We start from the raw sequence: 21,055 nt of genomic DNA, 5'->3' as shown, positions 1-21,055 counted from the left end.
GGCAGCAGAGAACCCAATTCTTTGATCGGTCGCTCTTCTGGATCTTCATCCAGCTCTCTATCCTTCTACTGTAACCGAGTTTCCGTTACCACACCAGATTTATCACCATCACACTCGTGTTTCGCAATGTCGTCTACAACAACTAGACCTGAATTTAGATATATAACCCCCCACGTAGCTCTCGAGAATCAAGGTATTCTCGGGAATCAAGGTTCGATTAAAGGCACATTTGTCGACAATGCAGAATGGGGCGGCGCGGCAAAAGGAGAGTGGTGACATCTGGAGCAGGAGGTGGAGGACGACGTCGAGGTGGGAGGAGCCACAACATCTCCTTGGGTGTGAAGGGAAAAGGTAGAAGTTAGGGTTGGGTTTATGTGAGGCAGAGTGGGGATGGGATTGCCTTTCTCAATTGGAGAGTGAATGATGTCGTGGGTCGAAGCGAGCGAGGAGAGAGAAAATGATGGAGAGGAATCCATGCTAAGGTGCGCACTGTTTCCTCTTCCTCCCTTCCTATGCTTCTGCTTCCTCTCTCTAGTGATTCTACATGAAATGTGTGTGCTATTGATGATCGTGGATGGTTCAAGAAGAGAGGTGAAGAGTTTTGTGTGTGGAATTGGGCAGTCTGCAACTTTGATTGGTGGCTATGGAGGTGCTCTATGAGTTTGGGGTTTGGGTGGATGGAGGTGATGAAGTATTTGTATGTGGACTGATGAATGAGTGCTGTAATTTGTGGAGGTGGGGGAGACATATGTGATTAGCAGAAAAGAAAAGGCCCTAAATCGACTTTTTTCTCATTTCAAATACTTAATCTTTAATATCCAGTTTAACTTCTAACACATCAATGTGCATATAATATAAGAATAATACGTTATCATCGCATTCTGCCACATCATCATTCCATTAACTCTGTTTGGTTATATTTAACAGAAGGGACTAATTTGACTAAAAATTTAAAAGTAAAAACCCATTTCAAACGCTTATGTAACGAGGGACTAAATTGAGATTTGTCAACCAAACTGAGGACAACTACATTTGAGTCATTAAATGAGAGTAATTTGTGGGGAAGGAGTGGTCGCACAACTACATTTGAGTCATTAAATTCTATATACTTTCTTTAAAATTAGAAAAATTAAATATTTGAAGTTTCAATTTTTTAGCTCTTATACAATTCCTAATTAGTTTTAGAGTATAAAGAAGGACGTGTGATGTTCATTCTTGCACCGCCAAACCTACAACAAGGTCCGAGAGTGTTCTCTTTGGTCGTGTGTATGTTTACGAAAAAGTGACTTTGACTGGTAGTTTACGAAACGATGATCTTTTCTGGGTTTGAATTATGCTGTATGTAAAATGTGTAGGAAAAAGGGAGCACAGAGAAACCAGTGGTGGGGTTATCTCAGAAACATGGAAGAGACGAATGTTGAACGGCCATTGTTGGAGAAGAAGAAGAAGAAGAAATACTACGAGAACTGCCCCGGTTGTAAAGTGGATGAAGCGAAAGAGTTGAGTGAGGGACGTTCTGTACTCTTCACAAAGCTTTTCGTCGTGTGGATGCTCGTGCTCTGTGCTTGTAAGCATTTCACTCTCTTTTCACTGTTATACTACAAAAGTTGCTTCTGCTTTTTGTATTCATTGGCTCTCAAGTCATTCCTTTACTGAAAAGAACACAAGACAAGAACATATCACATCTATTACTGGAGCTTTATTCTAACGCACTTATTAAACTATGTTTAGCTTAACGATCGTTTCTGTTTCTTAGGTTCTCTACATAAAAGAACTTTATGTGTATAGTAACTACATTGTATTTTGCTAACAGTTTTAATAAAAGTTCTTTCTTTTTCAAGTTATTGTCATTTATTCTTATTATTGATTCAAATCCAACAGTTTTCTTGTTAGAACTTTTAGTCTCTCAAATCTTGTAGCGCAACTCATACACATACTAAAAACTTCAGTTCATCCTTTTTCTTTTCTTGAAGAAAAGCAGGAAAAAGGTCAACTCTTAGGGTGAGTGGTTGATCTTTCTCTGAATGCTCAGATATATTTTATGGAGAATGGTAGGTACCTACATTCATTTCCCATGTTTTTTTAATGAAAGAGAGAAAATAATGCGTAAAATGTAAAGTATTTTTTTTCTTATTTTATTGGATGAAAAATTGTATTGGTAAAAATGTTTAGGTGACTTTCCCGTTGTTTGAGATTTCAGGTTTTTTATTATTTTTTTTATTTTTTTATTTATTTATTTTACATAGTCAAATCTCATACACAAATTACTAAAATATACAAATTTGAAAAAAATTATGAAAATAGACATGTGGTATAGTCTCCACGAATTCAAATAAAAAAAGTCGTGTATTCCCACATTACTTCCGCTAACCGTCTTAAAAAGTGAAAGTCATTGGTCTTTGAAACAACTTTCATGTGACCTAATGGATTATCGTATATATATATATATATATATATATATATATATATATATATATATATATATATATATAATTGATTACATTTACTATAAAAATTTAAACTTGTGTCACACTTCATATTAACACAGATAGTTCGATTAAGGTTTGACACAGTTGGGTCAAGATCTGGTCTGATATAACTTGACCAAATTGTCGAATTGCATCATATATTGGTCGAGTCAAATTAAACTTTGATTAAGTTATATCATATTTTGATCGAGTTCTACCATACTATGACTGAGCTATGCAGACCTTGACCAGACTATAACAGACTTTGGTTGAGCTGTATGAAATCTTGATTAAGCTATATCAGTCTTTGGTCGAACTCTGGTCGAGGTGTATCAGACTTTGGTGGGCTGTATACGATAATATCACGTGTGGTGCGAGTTTGAATTTTTATAATGAATGTACTTGATTACGTATGTATTGTTATCAATTATATCACATTGGACTCCTTCCGAAAGCCGATGACTTTCACTTATCAAAGCTGCGCAGAAGTCGTGAGAGGAGCACAACTTCTTTAAATTTGACTATTTTTGTAATTTATGTCCAAAATATGCCTAGATCTGAAAAAAACCGAGTTTTGAGGATATAACCGTTGTCGTTTTCTGCCTGTGTATTAGTCGCATTTGTAGTAGATTTTTCTAAGCTAATTCCTCACCATTAATTTTGAGTTTCAATATATTAATACCATTTATGGGACTTTTGATTTTAGGGTTTTGAATGAAAATTGGTGTTTTGATGCTCTGAATCAATTGCTGATGTCACTTTATTCTGTTCTGTACAGCATTGCCAATATCATCTCTCTTTCCATTCGTTTATTTCATGGTGAGTTTAAAGGGTTTACTGTAACATTTCACTCGATGTAATCTATGGTTTTGCGACATTGTTGGAAGTTGTCTGAATACACAGTTATCAAGTCATTGTTTCAGTAGTTTTATATATAATATAAATAATTGGTTACATAATTTTTCTTTTAAATCTTTGTCACAACAACTATTCTCTTAGTTGTGTTTGTCGGTTGTTGAAAAGGGTGCATTTAAGCTATGTTGAATAGGAGGTTATTAATTTAGACAGAAATAGAACGAGTTTAACTCTCACGAACTACATAATGTTCAATCTACATAATTTAGAAGTAATTCTGACTCATTAATTAGAACTGTTAAAGACTGATAAATGCAACTGTTAAATGCGCCAAAGTCAATTTTTAATTGGTTATTGTTCTTCCTCCTTTTTTGTTATTTGTTATGAGTTACTCAAGAAATAAAACTGATTAATGATTAACTTTATGTTGGTGCACATGTCCTCAATGATTTAAAATTTATTTTCAGGTAAGGGATTTTAATATTGCAAAAACAGAAGCTGATATTAGTTTTTACGCTGGTTATTTGGGTAAGATTTCTTCTAGTATTTTCATTTTTTGAAGTCTTCAATTCTTGTAAGCGATTTATTTGTGATGTCTGCATGATACAAAATGTTGCAGGTTCTGTATACATGCTTGGCAGATGTTTGACATCTTTATTTTGGGGAACTATAGCTGATCGCATTGGACGAAAACCTGTTATAATTATATCAATTATTTCAGTGTAAGTATATAAGTCAATGAATTGCATGCTTTCTTTATGTTTTGCTTTGAAGTTTCCTATAATCATCAATGCTTACTTGATTTCAGCGTCATTTTCAACACACTATTTGCCCTTAGCACAAGTTTTTGGATGGCTCTTATCGTGAGGTTTCTTCTGGGAAGTTTAAATTGTTTGATTGGACCAGTGAAGGTATCATATTTTCCACTCCAAACAGTTACCAATTTCATGTTTCATCCACAAGTACTTGGATACCAATTTTGAATTTGTGCACATTTAGCTTGTTCAATCTCATTCAATTTCCATTAGTACATCTATTTTCCTAACTTATTTATTCAACAGGCCTATACTACTGAACTTCTTCGAGAAGAACACCAAGCTCTTGGACTCTCAACAGTAAGCTTCACTAGCTATTCTACCTAGTTCTTAGAACTGATTTTCCACATTAGTAATTGAATTTGTGATTTGGGTTTAGGTAAGTTCAGCTTGGGGAGTAGGTTTAGTTATTGGTCCTGCATTGGGAGGCTATTTGTCTAAGGTACTATTTATATTCTTTTTCATCTGGAGCATATGGTAGATATTAGTTTCTAACAGTTGTTTTGACACCTCAAATTGTGTATTTAGTTGAGGAACAGAGACGCTTGAAATAATTCATCTGTCATTTTCTAATACATTGGAAAAATTTAATTGTAGCCGGTAGAAAAGTACCCTCAAATATTTCCAAAGGATTCCTTTTGGGATAAGTAAGTAGTATTTTGGATTCAATTTTCATCTCTCCTTTTTCTTTCTACCCTTTTATCATTTAATGATGTGCTGATTTCATTTTCCCAAACATGAATCATTTTGCAGGTTCCCATACTTCCTACCCAGCTTTGTAATGTCAGCACTTGCATTTGTAGTAGCTATTGGCTGCATCTGGATTCCAGTATGTATCTTACAATCCCTCATATGTTTTCATTGACTAAACATTTTGTTATCCTCTTTATTATGTATGGTGCATGTTATTTTAACATTTTAAGGATGACATTTTATCATGAAAAATCCTTCTTGTGTATGCCTTTCTCAGCTTATCCGCACTTTTTCTTTGCTTCTTATACTCTTTTAGTTCATCTACTGAAACAATATTGTTGGTAAAATACCTGCAGGAAACACTCCACAAGCACAATTGTAGTGATGAATCCATAGATGATGCAAAAGCTTTGGAAAATGGAAGCAGTGGTGGTGGCATTGAAAAGATCCAAAAGAACGAAAACCTCTTCCTTAATTGGCCATTAATGTCATCTATCATTCCATATTGCATTTTCTCACTTCTTGAAGTTGCTTATCTAGAGGTATGATACTCAATGAGGTTAAAAGATTTCTATGCATGTCCTTATATATCTTGTTTGGATATTTCCTGCTTTTTTCCATGTGTTTCTAAGTGAACAACATTCATCCTTCCTGCTTTCTTTAGGTTTTCTCGTTATGGGCTGTTAGTCCTCAAAGGCTTGGGGGTTTAAACTTTACTACTGATGATGTCGGTAATGTTCTTTCAATATCAGGTGCATCTCTGGAAAAAAAAAACAATAGATTCTAATTACTGTTGGACTCAAATTTTATAAGTTTACATTAGGCCAGATGATAGATGCTTGCAACTGTTTTTCTAACTGGTCTTGCTGAATTTTACTGACTTGGGTTCACAAACTTCACATAAGTATAAAATGTTATCGCCATCTCAGGTATCATATATTTTTTGTGCATATATGGTAAACATTATTTTGATATGAAGAAGTTACTATAATTTGGTTGTACATTGTTAGGTCAAATTGGACATATAATGAGAACACATCTTTTCAGATATATATATTATTGGAAGTTTTACATCTAAAATTGAATTTAATTTAAAATTCACTTCTTGGTATCAAAGTCATAAATACAAACTATCATAGGAAAATGTTTGTTGGATTTACTTGAGATTAAGAACTGTAAAAATATATTCTTGAGGGCTTAACTGATCCCTCTCATTATCTTCTATATATATTGAAAAGCAAGAGTACATGGAACACCAAGAGTCTGCACTAGCCCTCTAGGTACAACACTAGACCTCTAGGTACAGAACTAGTTACTACTCGTTACTGGTCTAGCAGACTAGCCTTAATGATGATATGTAACAATAATTATTCTAACACTCTCCCTCAAGCTGGAGCATACAGATTGTATGTACCAAGCTTGGAACAAATAAATTCAATCCGAGGTCCCCTTAATGACTTGGTCAACACATCTGCAAGTTGGTCATTTGATCCAACAAACTCGGTACATATTTCTTTTGACAATAACTTTTCCCGAACAAAATGACAATCAATTTCTATATGTTTAGTTCTCTCGTGAAACATTGAATTTGATGCAATGTGAAGAGCAACTTGGTTATCACAATACATCTTCATACTCTGGATGTCACAGAAGCTAAGCTCTTGAAGGAACTGTTTCACCCATATAAGTTCACATGTTAGTGACGCCATTGCCCTATATTCAGCTTCAGTTGTTGATCGAGTCACTACATTTTGTTTCTTACTTTTCCATGAGATAATGTTTCCTCCAAGGAAAACACAATATCCAGTAGTAGATCGTCTATCAATAGGAGAACCTGCCCAATCAGCATCACAATATCTTGATACCTGAAGGCTTCATTTTTCTTCATATAATAGCCCTTGCCCGGGAGCCTTTTTCACATACCTTAAGAATGTGAATGATAGCATTCCAATGACCAACACATGGAGCTTGCATGAACTGACTAACCACTCCAACTGCAAAAGATAGATCCGGCCTTGTAATAGTGAGATAGATTAGTTTTCCAACTAGCCTCCGATATCTCTCCGGGTTGGAGAATAACTCACCTTCTTCTGCTGTTAATTTTTGATTTGGGTCCATAGGACTGTCAACCGGTCTACAATCAATCATGCTTGTTTCTCGCAAAATATCCAGAGCATACTTCCTTTGAGAGATTACAACTCCATCTTTTGACTGAGCTACTTCAATGCCTAAGAAGTATTTAAGGCTTCCAAGATCCTTGGTTTGGAAATGTCTACACAAGTACTCCTTCAATTGAGATATTCCAGCAGTATCATTTTCTGTAATGACTATATCATCAACATATACTATTAAGTAAACACATTTCCCGAGAGACGAATGATAATAAAAGACTGAGTGATCTGCTTCACTGCGTTTTAGCCCAAATTTTTGAACAATGGAGCTGAATTTTCCAAACCAAGCACGTGGTGATTGCTTGAGCCCATATAGAGATCGGTGCAATTTGCAAACCATACCAGACTCCCCCTGAGCAACAAACCCAGGAGGTTGCTCCATATAAACTTCTTCCTCAAGATCACCATGGAGAAAGGCATTTTTGATATCCAATTGATGAAGTGGCCAATGACGAATGGCTATCATTGCGAAGAAAAGATGAATGGTAGTCATCTTGGCCACGGGAGAAAAGGTGTCACAATAATCAAGGCCATAAACCTGAGTGTACACATTTGCAACTAATCGGGCTTTTAGCCTATCAATGTCACCATTAGGGCCGACTTTAACTGCATATACCCATCGACAACCAACAGCCTTTTTGCCCGGGGGAAGTGACACAAGCTCCCAAGTATTACTGTGGTTAAGAGCCTGCATTTCTGCAATCATGGCTTGTCGCCATCCAGGATGATCAAGTGCTTCTTTCACATTTTTGGGTATAACCACAGAAGACACTGAGGATAAAAGGGAATAAAAAGAGGGCGACAATCTGTGATAGCTAAGAAAATTATAAATGGGAGAAGAATCATTTTCACCAGGAGGCGTGGTAGGAGGCGGTTAGGGAGAAGAATCTGAAGGAGGAGATCCACCATTTTCTAGAAGAGGACTACCAATCGGGGTATTGTGGCGGAAGATATCAATATGTGGAGAGGAAGGTTCGGGAGGACCTTGAGCATGACTTGGATTGACTGAGACATTGGAGATATTAGACTCAACCACTGGAAGAGGAAGGACCTGTTGGAGGATATGAACATCTTGAACAGATGGAGAGAAGAAAGGTGTTTGTTCAAAGAATGTAACATTGACAGACATGTAGTACTTCTTGGTTTCAGGAGAGTAACATCGGTACCCTTTTTGAAGCCGAGAATAGCCTAAAACGACACATTTGATCGCACGAGCGGAGAGCTTGTCTAACCCCGGAGACATGTCGTGAACAAAACAAACACAACCAAAAACTCGAGGAGGGGTGTGAAAGAGAGGATCATTGAGAAAAAGAATGGAGAAAGGGAATTTATTATTGAGAGAGGAGGAGGGCATCCTATTAATAAGAAAACATGCAGTTAAGATGGCATCCCCCCAATGATGAACAGGAATATGGGCACCAAACAAAAGGGTACGAGTAGTTTCAACCAAGTGTCTATTTTTTCTTTCGGTTATACCATTTTGCTGGGGTGTATGAGGACAAGTGGACTGATGCAAAATACCATGGGAGCTAAGGATTGCAGAAAAAGTGGAGGCGAAATACTCTTTAGCATTATCACTTCTTAAGATTTTAATTACTTGACCAAATTAGTTCTTGATTTCATTCAAAAAGGATGTGAAGGTGGGTAACAATTCAAAGCGATCTTTCATTAGATAAACCGAAGTACTTCTAGAATACTCATCAATAAATGTAACAAAATACCTAAAACCAAAAAAAGAAATGCGACTAGGTCCCCAGACATCAGAATGAATAATAGAAAAACTAGAATTACACATTGATTGAGACCTTTTAGGAAAGATAAATCTAACATGTTTTCCTAGTTGACAAGACTCACATTCTAAAGTCTGAAGACCACTAAGTTCAGGACACATTTTTTTTAACTTTGACAAGCGAGGATGGCCAAATCGGTCATGTAACACTTTAAGGGGAAGAACTGCAACACAGGATACACGTTGACGAGATCCAAAATGGTATAAACCTCCAGCTTCATATCCTTCTTCAATCTGTTTCCCCGAGCCACGCTCCTGTATAACAAAAGATTTTGAATCAAAAGTTATTGAACAATGTAACATTTTGGTTAACTGACTTAAGGAAAGTAAATTGAATGGACAATTAGGGACAAAAAGAACAGATTTCATAATGAGAGAGGGAGACAGGGAGACTTGACCGACTCCCTTTGAACAAGTTTTAGAGTCATTTGCAAGGGTAATGAAATGGGGTTTTTCTTGGAGGGAAAGGGTTGAGAACAATGAGGTATTACTAGAGATGTGATCAGAAGCACCCGAGTCAATTACCCATGAATTTTGACCTTTCATGGATTGAGAAATGCAAGCTGTGGATGTACTTGGGGATTGAGATGATTGGGCCAAGCTGTTAGACTTTAACTGCTGATACTCTTGATACTCTTCCTCAGTGAACTTGGAGTTGGAAGTGGGATTTTCGGCCTTAGAGATATTGGCGGCTTTTGAAGGAAAACCATGCAAGGAGTAGCAGTTTTCTTGGGTGTGACCCACCCTCTTACATTAATTGCATTGTGGACGTCCCCGACCTCCACGTGCTCCTCCTCTAGTGCCACGTCCTCCTCTTCCTCGTGTGGAAACCATGACAGATGGTTCCATTATTTCATGAGCTTCCTGAGATTGAGGCACTGGAACACGAAGAAGACGTGTGGTCAATGCTTCCAAGGAAGGGACCTCATGACTTGTCAGAAGTTGATCTCTGATATGATTCAAATCTGGATGTAAAGCACGGAGGATCATCACCATATAATACTTGTCAAGATTCTTCTTGATGTCTTCCGAAGATTCCACTTCCAAGAACATTCTCAACTCTTCCACAACTGCTTGGGCTTTAGTCATGAAGGAGACCATATCATGGTTCGTCATTTTGAGACATGCAAGCTTGTTTCCTGTATCATAGAGATGTTGAATATCATTAGCATAAATGCTTTGAGTTTTCTTCCAAAAAGAGTGACATGTTTTGAAGGCTCTAAGAGATATCAAAAGTCGGGGTTCCACAGATTGCCACAATAGGGCACACAATTGGAAATCTGCTTGTTTCCATTGTTCAGCCTTTTCAGAAGGTACTTGGCTTCCATCCTGCTCAAGGTGGTCATAATGTCCTTGACCAAGGAACCACATTTCCACGGCATCAGACCAAGACAGATAATTCTTTCCGTTTAGCTTTTCGAAAGTAATGGAGGGACTTCCAGAGAAAGAAAGAACACTTCCAAACGCCATTCTTGATAGAAATAGGAGAAAGAAAAAACGTGGCAGTGAGGAACCAAAAAACTGAGAGGGTTTCTTAGAGTTTTCTTCAAGGGGAGCTTCTGGACTTCACTGACGTAGGATTTTGAGGGTCAGAAAAGAGAGAGGAGGCTCAGGCGACAATTATGGAGGTGTCGCGGTGACCTTCCGACGGGCAAAGGGCGGCGCGTGAACAGTACGCGCCTATTCGCAGGGCACAAAGAAGCGACGTGTGGCGGAGCGTGGAGGAGAATCAGACTCCGGCATCGGTGGGGGTGGTCGTCGCTTGAAGAGACGAACCAGATCCAGTGGTCGCCGGACAGAACAGGGACGGCGGACGGTGGTGGACAGTGACGAACAGATGTGAGATGGCAGAGAACCAAGTTAAAGAGCTTTAAACTGTAGTTGAATGCTGCAGGTAGTGACAAGACAACCACGAACAACGACAAAGGGCACCGGACAGATGCGAACGACAATGACAATGCTGGTAGACAACCCAAGACAGAAACCAGAGCAGGATGAACCTGCTTTGATACCAACTTGAGATTAAGAACTGTAAAAATATATTCTTGAGGGCTTAACTGATCCTCTCATTATCTTCTATATATATTGAAAAGCAAGAGTACATGGAACACCAAGAGTCTGCACTAGACCTCTAGGTACAACACTATACCTCTAGGTACAGAACTAGGTACTACTCATTACTGGTCTAGCAGACTAGCCTTAATGATGATATGTAACAGTAATTATTCTAATAGATTTATTGTTCTGCCCCCTAATATGTTGTTATCGAACTATCGATTAATGTCTATTCCCACACATAAGATGATAGGATACTGGGTAATAGGATAGAAGGGAGCCGAACGGTAGGAGACAAGGGGGCGCCGAACGATAGGAAGCAAGAAGAACGGTGGAAGGCGGGAAGAGGTCAAGCTGAACGGTAAAAGGCGGTGAAGAGCTGGAGCCGAACGGTAGGGTGGGTATTGGGAAAAACGTGACCCACACAAATAATAATACTCTTCATTTCATTAGGGTTACTTTTCATTGAACTTTGGCAACCTTTAAATAGGTGCAAATAGGACCTTGGGCCAAGTATAAATAATAAAAACTAACAATAGAATATCAACTAACTTAAAATAAAATCTGCTTAATCTATCTCTATCTTATATCAATAAAATAAAATAATACTCTCCTAAATAAAAGGAAAATCAAAACTACCTATATCTATTTTATCTTTATCAAAATCAAACCAATTAGTACTAAACCCAAAACTAATAAAATAAGATTTTAATGAATCCCTAAAGTTTAAGTTTTTCCCAACAAACTCCCCCATAAACTTAAATTCTTCCTTCCTTCATTCAGCTTTCCATGTGCATCATCCCCCTCCGGGTTTGCATCTTCTCTCCAAGATTTTTAGCTCCAGCTCATACAACCGGTTCTTCTTTGCTTTTACCTGGGTTGTTAGACGACCATGCTTATCCTTTAAATACAATACCTGGTCCTTCATAAAAATTGAATTACCTTTTTCAATTATCTGACTCATGCTTAAAATATTGCTTTTCAACTCCAGAATATAGTAAACATCCCTAATCTCTCCAACTCATCCATTCTTTTGCATATGTTGAATTGTTCCACGCCTTTTCACGACCACCTTAGAGTCATCTCCGAAAGACATAAATTTGGCCTCCACCTTGGTGAGTTTATAAAAAAATTCTCGTTTCCACACATATGATTGGTTGTCCCAATATCTAGATACCATACCGAGTTGGTAGAAATCTCATCAGCCTTTATCTCTTCTTCATCTTCTTCTTCCCTATTTTTATCTGGTTCATGAATGTTATATGCTTTCTCTTCCTTTTCAAGAGTCGCCTTCTTCAACTCCTCAAGCTCAACCCTCTGTTCATCTAGAAGCCTCCCTATCCGCTGAATCTCTTCATCTTTTTGTTTGAGTTCTTTCTCCAGATTTTCCTTCTCCACAATTGTTGCATCCTTTACTGAGATCACTTCATCTATTGTTGGGATCGGGCTCTCCATGTCCATTGCATTCGAGCTCTTTTCCATCAACAAGATTCCACACTCTTCTTCAACATCTTCAGTAAGGAGATTTGTCTCCCCCTTTGTCTCGGTCTTGCAATACTTTGCAATATGGCCTACCTTACCACAATTGTAGCACTTGTTTGATCTACACTCATTTGCATAGTGGCCATACTTTCCACACTTAAAACATTCAACTCCTGACCTATCTCCTCGACCTTTCCCTTGTCCTCGGTCACGCCAATTCTGCTGACCGGTTTGCTCTTCATCATCATTCTCAAAATTACCTCGGCCACGTCCACCTCGTCCTCTGCCTCCTCGCCCTCTGCCGCCAGGACCTTGGCTCTGAGTAATCCGAGATTTATTCGAGTCAAACTGTACCTGTAGTGCTTGATCGTCGGGTTCCCTCCTTTTCTTTTTCTTCCTCAATTCGTGGGCTTTTAATGACCCAGCTAACTCCTCCACAATGAGAGTTAACAAATCCTTTGTCTCTTCAATAATGACCACGATACTTTCAAAATCATCCGTCAGATTTCTCAAGATCTTTTCTTCAACCCGATTAGGAGAAACCTCTTCTCCATTCATTCCGAGTTGGTTGGCCATTTTCTGCACTCGAGTTATAAACTCGGCAACTCCCTCATTTTCATCCATCTCCATATGTTCAAACTCTCTTCTGAGAGCTTGTACTCGAACCTGCATCACGCGAGTATCTCCTTTGTATGCCACCTTCAGAATTTCTCATGCTTCTTTTGCTAACTTTGCATTAGCTATTTTCTCGAATCTAGATTCATCCACTGCATTATACAGAAAGTACAAAGCCGATCTATCTTTCACTCGTGTCTTTTTCAATGTAGCAATCTGGTTCACTATCTGATACTCATCATGTGCGGGTTCAATGTACTCGTCCTCCATTATGTCCCATATGTCTTGGGATCCAGGAAGAACCTTCATCTGCAAAGACCAACTGTCGTAATTGGTATTTTTCGAAAATTGTGCCACACTCATCCCATTGAATACCTTTGTCATCTCTCTCACAAAAAAATCAAGCACTCACTTTTTCTCTCACTCTCTCCTCTCTCTTAATTTCTATCTCTCTCTATACTCAAAGCATAAAGCTCTGACACCACTATTGGAAAAAACGTGACCCATACAAATAATAATACTCTTCAATTCACTAGGGTTACTTTTCATTGAACCTTGGCAACCTTTAAATAGGTGCAAATAGGGTCTTGGGCCAAGTACAAATAATAAAAACTAACAATAGAATATCAACTAACTTAAAATAAAATCTACTTAATGTATCTCTATCTTATATCAATAAAATAAAATAATACTCTCCTAAATAAAAGGAAAATCAAAACTACCTATATCTATTTTATCTTTATCAAAATCAAACCAAATATTACTAAACCCGAAACCAATAAAATAAGATTTTATTGAATCCCTAAAATTTAAGTTTATCCCTACAAGGGGAAGCAAAGCCGAACAGAAGCTACACCCGATCGGTTGAAGAGTGACTATCCTAACTTGGTCATCAGTTAGGATAGGTGGAAATATTTAGAAATAATTATAGTAAATAAGAATATATCTTAGGAAAATATTTTATTTAGAACAATATTCATATTTTATTCCAGGGAAATATTTTATTATAGGGAAATATTTTATTTAAAACAATATTCATATTTTATTTTAGGAAAAGATTTTATTCTAGGGAAATATTTATTTGGGAAATAATGAATATAAATAAAAGGAGAGTCTAGGGTTAAAAGTATGCTTTTGATTATTGAGTTGTTGATAGGCGGCTACCGTCTTGTGAGGGAGGTTATACTCCCAAAGTAATTGAAGGAGGTTATACTCGAAATTATTGTTTACTTTTGTTTATTCAGTTATTACCATCAATAAAAGAGATTCATTCGTTCATTATCATTTATTTTTTGGCTTTATTGTCTATTGTGTTGGTGGATCGTTACGTATCAATCTCAGGTACGTAACACAATATATGTATGTTTTACTCTTTTATAAGGGTTAAGTTGGACTTAAAATTCACTTTTTAACCCCTCTCATTTTATATTTCATATAAAAGATGTACTTTGGGTTTGACAGACACAAAAATGTAAAATTTTTTACATAGTGTTGATCTGTATATTCGTATTCCACAACAGATGTTATTCACTGACTTCGAAAATGTTCAGGTCTTTCACTTATCATTTACCAAATTGGCATATATCCATCTGTGGAAAAAGCTACTGGACCTATTTCTGTTGCCCGCGTCTCATCTGTGAGTTTTCATCTGATTCAGGCAATTATTTTATTTCACATTTTGTTATTTGAAATATGTCCTATTACTTTGCTTCCTTATGCAGATATTAACCATCCCTCTTTTGCAAAGTTACCCTTTCATAGCATTGTTGTCAGGCTTAGCACTATACATAGTGCTAAGTATGTTTTCAATCCTAAGGAATATTCTGTCTGTAAGTGCAATTCTGTAATCATTTATTAGCGAGTTTGAGAACTGGAATATAGCAGACCCACTAAACCAGTTTACTTGATTCGGAATTGTTTCTGTATGATACAAATTTGACTGATGTACTCATTTTTATCTAGATCACCATTACCACCGGTTTGATCCTTCTACAAAACCGAGCAGTGGTAACTTTTTGGATAATTATTTGTCCTCTGATTCTATAAAATTGTGGAGAGCAGATTTCTAACATGTTGATTTGGAAAACAGAAACAACACCAAAGAGGTGCCGCTAATGGAATTGCTATGACATGCATGTCTCTATTCAATGCTATTGGCCCTGCTGCAGGTGGTACAATGTAAGTTTTCCTATGATTGAAAGAACCATACCAAAATAGCTAGTCTGTGTGGGTTGGCTGTGCACTACCAGTTTAACTAGTTCTGAACAAACACTTCAACAGTTGAATATTATTTCATTAGCAGAGTTTTGTTTTTATCCATATACTTTCAATCTCTAATTTTCTGATATGATGATGGTGAATGCAGATTAACTTGGTCACAGAAGCGGATGAATGCTTCATTCCTCCCAGGTGTGATGATCAGCTAATTTATTTGTTCTGGTTTTTCTTTCATATATAACATATGGGAACACTCTTTTTGTAACTTTATATGTCAAAAGTTTTTCTTTTCACATTCAGAAAGCATAAAATATGTTGTTACTTTTAATCTGAGTGCTAACAAGGTCAGATATAACATTTCGATTATTTTAATGGTTTTGGATCAAATCAAATGTGAATTCTTTGTCTAAACTTTTGCTCTGTTTGAGTAGAAACTATTTTATAGCTACACTAAATATAATGTAAAAGTAGTTATCAAGAGTATTGGTTCTTTTACCAGTTGCATTATATTACTATGAGCTTAGTGTTATACATTTATTTGCAGGGACACACATGATGTTCTTTGTCCTGAACTTGGTTGAAGCACTTGGATTACTAATGATGTTCAAACCATTCCTTGTTGAAAAAAAGAAAACGGACACAGATCAGTTACACTGATACCAATAAAATTTGCCGAAGAACTTTCTCTTAGCTTTTGTTCTCTCTTGAGGGCAGTGATGGTAACTTAGGTTCATCAAGTTTGTCATAAATTGGGACTAATGATTATGAATCTGATTTTATGGCACCTATTCAATGTAAAAAGGCATACAGAAAAACAAAATCAGATAAAAAAATGAACAATCTTTAGGATGAGCTTGATCAAACTTGTGAGTTTATGTTATACATTATTATTGTTTGGTTATTTGGTTATGTTAAAATTATTTGTGAAGGTGGTGAATGTATCTTTTCTTAAGTTGGTGCAGTGGTTAACTGTATATTATACTGTTTGGTTATGTTAAAATAGACTTTTGACGTCTATTAAATATTGTAGTTATAGTGGAATACGTCAAATTGTTTATAAAAAATATAATAGTTTAAGATTTCATTTGATATTCCTTAAAAGTTAGTTAACTTGATCTAATTATAATAAAGACTTAAAGAAAAGATATACTTATTTTAAAATTCTCTTTTTGATTAAAAAAATTTACATTACAAATAATAAAACTTTATTTACTAAAAATATTGATTAATGTTTCACTCTCAAGTAATAAATAAAAAAGAATTTACCAGTTTTTCTTCTTAAAAATATAGACAAAACAAGTGAGAAACTAGTAAAAACAATACATTCCTTTTTCTTTTTTGAAAATGGAACAAAACAACTGATAAATGAGAAGAAACAATAAATTTATATTTTATCATTAAAAAAACTTAATAAGTAGTATGACAAAATATAAAAGTGTCCTAATTCTCTTTTCTTCTACTTAAAAAAAAATAAGAATAAAATAGACAATCATATCTCGTCTTCATGTTATTGTGGTTATAATTTCTCTCTCTTTCGTTTATAAAAATAGTGTTGGAAGTATTTAGAATTTTCCTGTGGTTAAAAAAGACTATAGCAAACAAGTAATTTTTAATGATATAAAAGAAAAACAGGTGTCAAAATTTTGAGATGGAACACTTATTATTATCATCAGAGGATGGTCATTCAAAAGAAATCACTTATGTGAGAGTGTTATATCAATAATTCAAATGTCAAAATGTGTTGGACTACATCAATAAAAGATATAAATATAATCAATAAAAGATGATTCAAGTAAACAAATTTAAATATTTGTAATGATATAAATTTGAAATTAGAAGAATACCAAATAACAACTAAAAAAAAATATAAAATATTTCACAATAAATATAAATAAAGTTTTATAAAAAAAATATCTATAAATTTTGTATAAATTGTATTGATAAAAAGTTAACAAAAATGTAAAAGTATTTTTAAAAAATTATAAAAACAAAATTCAAGTTTAAAATATTTTAAATGTTTCTTTATTAATCTCTTTTTTAATACATGATAAATATTATATTGAAAAAATATATTAAACAAATAATAATTTAAATTTAGACATATTCTTTTTAGTTTTAATTTATGTTATAAATGGTATAAAGAAGACTTATGTCAATAACATCAAATTACTATATTATAGTAAATAAAATTTTTTTATGGAATAGTTGTGGTCAAATTTCATTTATGAAAAAGAATTGAAAATAAAAATAATTATATAAAAAAATCATCAAAATAATATTTTACATAGTCAAAATAAACAACAAAATAAAAATTAAAAACAAAGTAAAATAATAAATAATTTGATACACCATTCAATAAAATTACACAAAGTAAAAAAATGTATAACTAAATTTATGGTAAGATGAAAAATACATTAATGATCTGATACAATTTTCTAAATATCATAATAGTTGATCAGTTGAGAGATAATGAAAGTTTTTTTTTTATCAAAACAACTTTTTTTAAAATAAAACTTAGATAAAAGAAAACAAGTTTTTATATTACCTAGTAAATGAACGACCTACACTATTGAACACTTAAAAGAAAGAGTTAAAATTTATTATATATAAACAATAAATAAAAATATTTGGAAGTAAAAATAATTAAATGTATGACCTAAAATCTATTTTATTCACTAAAATTGACAATACACCATTCAATATAACAAAAAAACGTGTAATCAAGGATAAGAGGAAAAATACCTTGAAAATAGATGTGAGTTTTATAAATATAAACAAACTAAATAATTAGAAGATAGGAGAAATATTACATGTTTGTCTATGTGTTAGGTTACCTAATAAACTATAAGTATTTTAGTAATTTAAACGAAACTAGATAAGGAGGAGAAAGATTTTAGAACAGGCACAAGAACGAGGACGGGGCAAGTATGTACATACCCATTTTCATTCTCATACCTAATTGAAAAAATCAATTATTATCCATACCCATACCTAGTCAATGCAAGGATTCCTAATCAAAACACAAACGAGTTTGAGCAATACTTATGGGAATGAGTTCATTTGCCATCTCTAGTGGTACCTAAATAGGTACAATGTAAGAAAAGATATGACTTCACTAGTACAAAAACAACATATAATGTCACGTGTTCAACGTCCAACCACTAAATACCCAACGTTAAAAATAATCGGTGACATATTTGTAAATAAATGCAATTATTAAACGTCGTTTAGAATTGTAATTCAACGTAAAAGGATATAAAATGTTGAATGCCCCAGCATTAGACGTTAAAAGGTTAGTGAATTGAATAAAATTTTGAGCTTCGAAAATTGATTCACTTTATCTTAGCGCGAGACCCTCTTCTCTTCTCAAACTTTTCTCGAACGAAGTTTGACGACCATCACATGTAATATTTCTATCATTTGATACAAATGCATGTTAATTAACTACTTTATGTATGATTTTTTTTTGACCGATTACTTTCTTGCTCTTGTCCTTCATAGGTGCATTCTGTTTTCTCTCTCACTAGTGACAACACTTTATTCCGACTAACCCACCTTTTGAATGTTAGTTTTCGTTTTCGTTTTAAAGAAATTATTTGTTGAATTTGTTTGTTGTTGTTGTTGTTTAATTGAACTTGTTTGTTCTTGGTTATTGTTATTTGTTATTGATACTACACTACACGTTCATAGTTCTTGCTTTATAAAATACCAAAAACTGAAATTTGTTATTTTTCTGTTTTTCAGGTCTCGTAGAGTTGTAAAAAAGGATCACAATTAATTAAAAAAAAAATTGATTAACGTCGTGTATTGACAAAATTCGATGTTAAGTTAATGTCGTATATTAACAAAATTCGACGTTAATTTAGCGTCGAATTTTTTAAATTCGACGTTAATTTAATGTCTCTTGATGTGACGTCGTTCACGAATTTGCCATTAAAAGCCCAAAATATTCGACGTTGTACGCAATTTTTGTACTAGTGCTTGTTTCTCTTACCTAGAGGGGGGTGAATTTATATACAATAAAAATAGTTTCTTGTTGAATTTTTTTAGGAACTTTATATGATCTTTAAATGCACATAATACAATTATAAAAATAATGTAGGAGAGAGATTAATGATAGAAAACAAACACAGTCTTTTTATCCTGGTTCAGCCTCAATGCCTACATCTAGTCACTTTCAATCAATCTTAGATTGAAAGACTTTCCACTATAAAGATTTTGAGTTTTTACAACAAGGAATTACAACGACCCACTGTCAAAATGTAAATCTCCTCTCTAACTCACACCAATCTAATATAGCATACAAAACACCCTGCAGATGCACAATCCTCTTCACTGTAGTATCCCTTTGAGACCCTTCTCAAAATACAAAGAACACCAAGTTCTTCTTCTTTGCAACACGCACAGGGAAACAACAATCTTCTCTTGATTGCAAAACAAATTCTGATTAGTAAACGATACACCTGAATTGTGCAGAAGTGATCAGCCTTTACACGTTCAATGTTAGCCTTCAAGAATTCTTCAAAACCTTTAAACTCACTGATATCATATATGAAAATTCTCAAATGATTAAAGTGTCAAAAGTTCTTAATACAACACACAACATGTTATTATATAGAATTTCTCATATCAGACGCACTTTAATCGATTACGAAAATAATGTAATCGGTTATGCTTTAACAAAATTTATACCAAGATTACATGGAAGCAGATTTAATTGAATACACCAATAATGTAATCGATTGCATGTTAATAGTAAGTTAAAACATTTAAAAATATGACCGTTATAACAATTATGACTCAGCTTGAAAACAATTTTCAAAGAATACCATACTTAATTGATTACACAATCAATGTAATCGGTTAAGTCCTACACTTATACAATTTTGAAAACTTTTTCTCTTCAAAACTCATCACTGCATATTTTCAAAAAGGTGTTTGCAAGGACATGAGTTTTAATCGATTTTACAACTAATGTAATTGATTGAAACTTGTGTAGTTTGCCACAGTTTTAAGCAAAAGTTATCTGATGAACTTAATTGATTACTAATCCATTGTAATCGATTATTTTCATACAAATTTAAATTGTGCAAGTGGTTTTAGCATATGAAAACATGAGAATGCATACAACAGATGTAAACACATTTATGATCATAGTGAGTATGCAGACAATCAGTTTTAGAAACATATGTATAAAACATAAAGGCACATTTATGTTGTTATCATGGTAACATATATATGTATTGTCATCATAAAAACCCAAACATATGGGAATTTGGATTAGCATTCAGATTGCTCCCTCTATCAACATACAAAATTTAGTTTGGTGAACTATACTAGAAAAAGTTCAATGAAGTCATAGGTTTCATTACCAACCCTAATAATGTATACTAAGGTGTCAAGTGAGTAGTTTTTTGAGGAATATTTTTCAAAAGGTGCGTCTACTAATAAACATCCTCTTTTTACTGGTGAAAATTATCCTTTCAGGTTAGAATGCAAATCTTTATAGACTATGTTGATAGAGGTGTTTGAGATAGTTTTTTGAATGGACCATAAATGTCTACTATTATTGTAACCAAATATTTTTACTTAGTGGACGGCAAAGGAAAATAGAAGAGCATAATATTATGTAAGTTAGAAATACAATTTCATCTGCTTTAACCATATATGAGTTTTATGAGAGGTTTTACAAGTGACCCATAAATGCACAAAAGTGTGTTATGTCAGAATGAAAATGTGTGTCTAAAGTGTGACACAATCAAAGAGAGGCCGACTCCTTTGTATTTTGATTTAGTTCCTTAGACACATCTTTGTCATGAGCCTTTTATATCATGGTTACATTTTTTTTCTCTAAAAATCTATTTGAATTCTTATTAGTTTGATCCTTTATCATAT

The 21,055-nt window shown here is 34.4% G+C and overlaps 1 protein-coding gene across 2 annotated transcripts; it reads left to right on the top strand.

Annotated features, from left to right (window-relative positions):
* Positions 1-1,224: 1,224 nt before the first annotated feature.
* On the top strand, positions 1,225-16,061 carry LOC108339870 (protein ZINC INDUCED FACILITATOR-LIKE 1). Of its 2 annotated transcripts, XM_052878557.1 has the most exons (18): positions 1,225-1,266; positions 1,356-1,567; positions 3,247-3,287; positions 3,791-3,851; positions 3,943-4,045; positions 4,132-4,234; positions 4,385-4,438; positions 4,518-4,580; positions 4,736-4,785; positions 4,892-4,967; positions 5,188-5,373; positions 5,496-5,583; positions 14,494-14,579; positions 14,665-14,772; positions 14,906-14,950; positions 15,033-15,121; positions 15,309-15,352; positions 15,705-16,061. In XM_052878557.1, the coding sequence occupies exons 2-18, from the start codon at positions 1,402-1,404 to the stop codon at positions 15,815-15,817; spliced, it is 1,476 nt and encodes a 491-aa protein (XP_052734517.1). In that variant the 5' UTR covers positions 1,225-1,266; positions 1,356-1,401; the 3' UTR covers positions 15,818-16,061. The 2 variants fall into 2 exon arrangements, with proteins under 2 accessions (XP_052734517.1, XP_017432580.1); XM_017577091.2 differs by having other exon boundaries at positions 1,230-1,567.
* Positions 16,062-21,055: the final 4,994 nt, after the last annotated feature.

The sequence above is a fragment of the Vigna angularis genome, chromosome 5 (assembly GCF_016808095.1).
Source record: "Vigna angularis cultivar LongXiaoDou No.4 chromosome 5, ASM1680809v1, whole genome shotgun sequence".
Taxonomy (NCBI): domain Eukaryota; kingdom Viridiplantae; phylum Streptophyta; class Magnoliopsida; order Fabales; family Fabaceae; genus Vigna; species Vigna angularis.
Note: the sequence above shows the minus strand (reverse complement) of the source record. Positions and strands in the feature narration are given on the sequence as shown.

Coding starts and splice junctions, on each gene's coding strand:
- LOC108339870 (XM_017577091.2), top strand. CDS start 1,348: ATGTGTAGGAAAAAGGGAGCACAGAGAAACCAGTGGTGGGGTTATCTC. Junction 4,235..4,384: donor GTTTGATTGGACCAGTGAAG/GTATCATATTTT, acceptor TTTATTCAACAG/GCCTATACTACTGAACTTCT. Junction 15,122..15,308: donor CCTGCTGCAGGTGGTACAAT/GTAAGTTTTCCT, acceptor TGGTGAATGCAG/ATTAACTTGGTCACAGAAGC.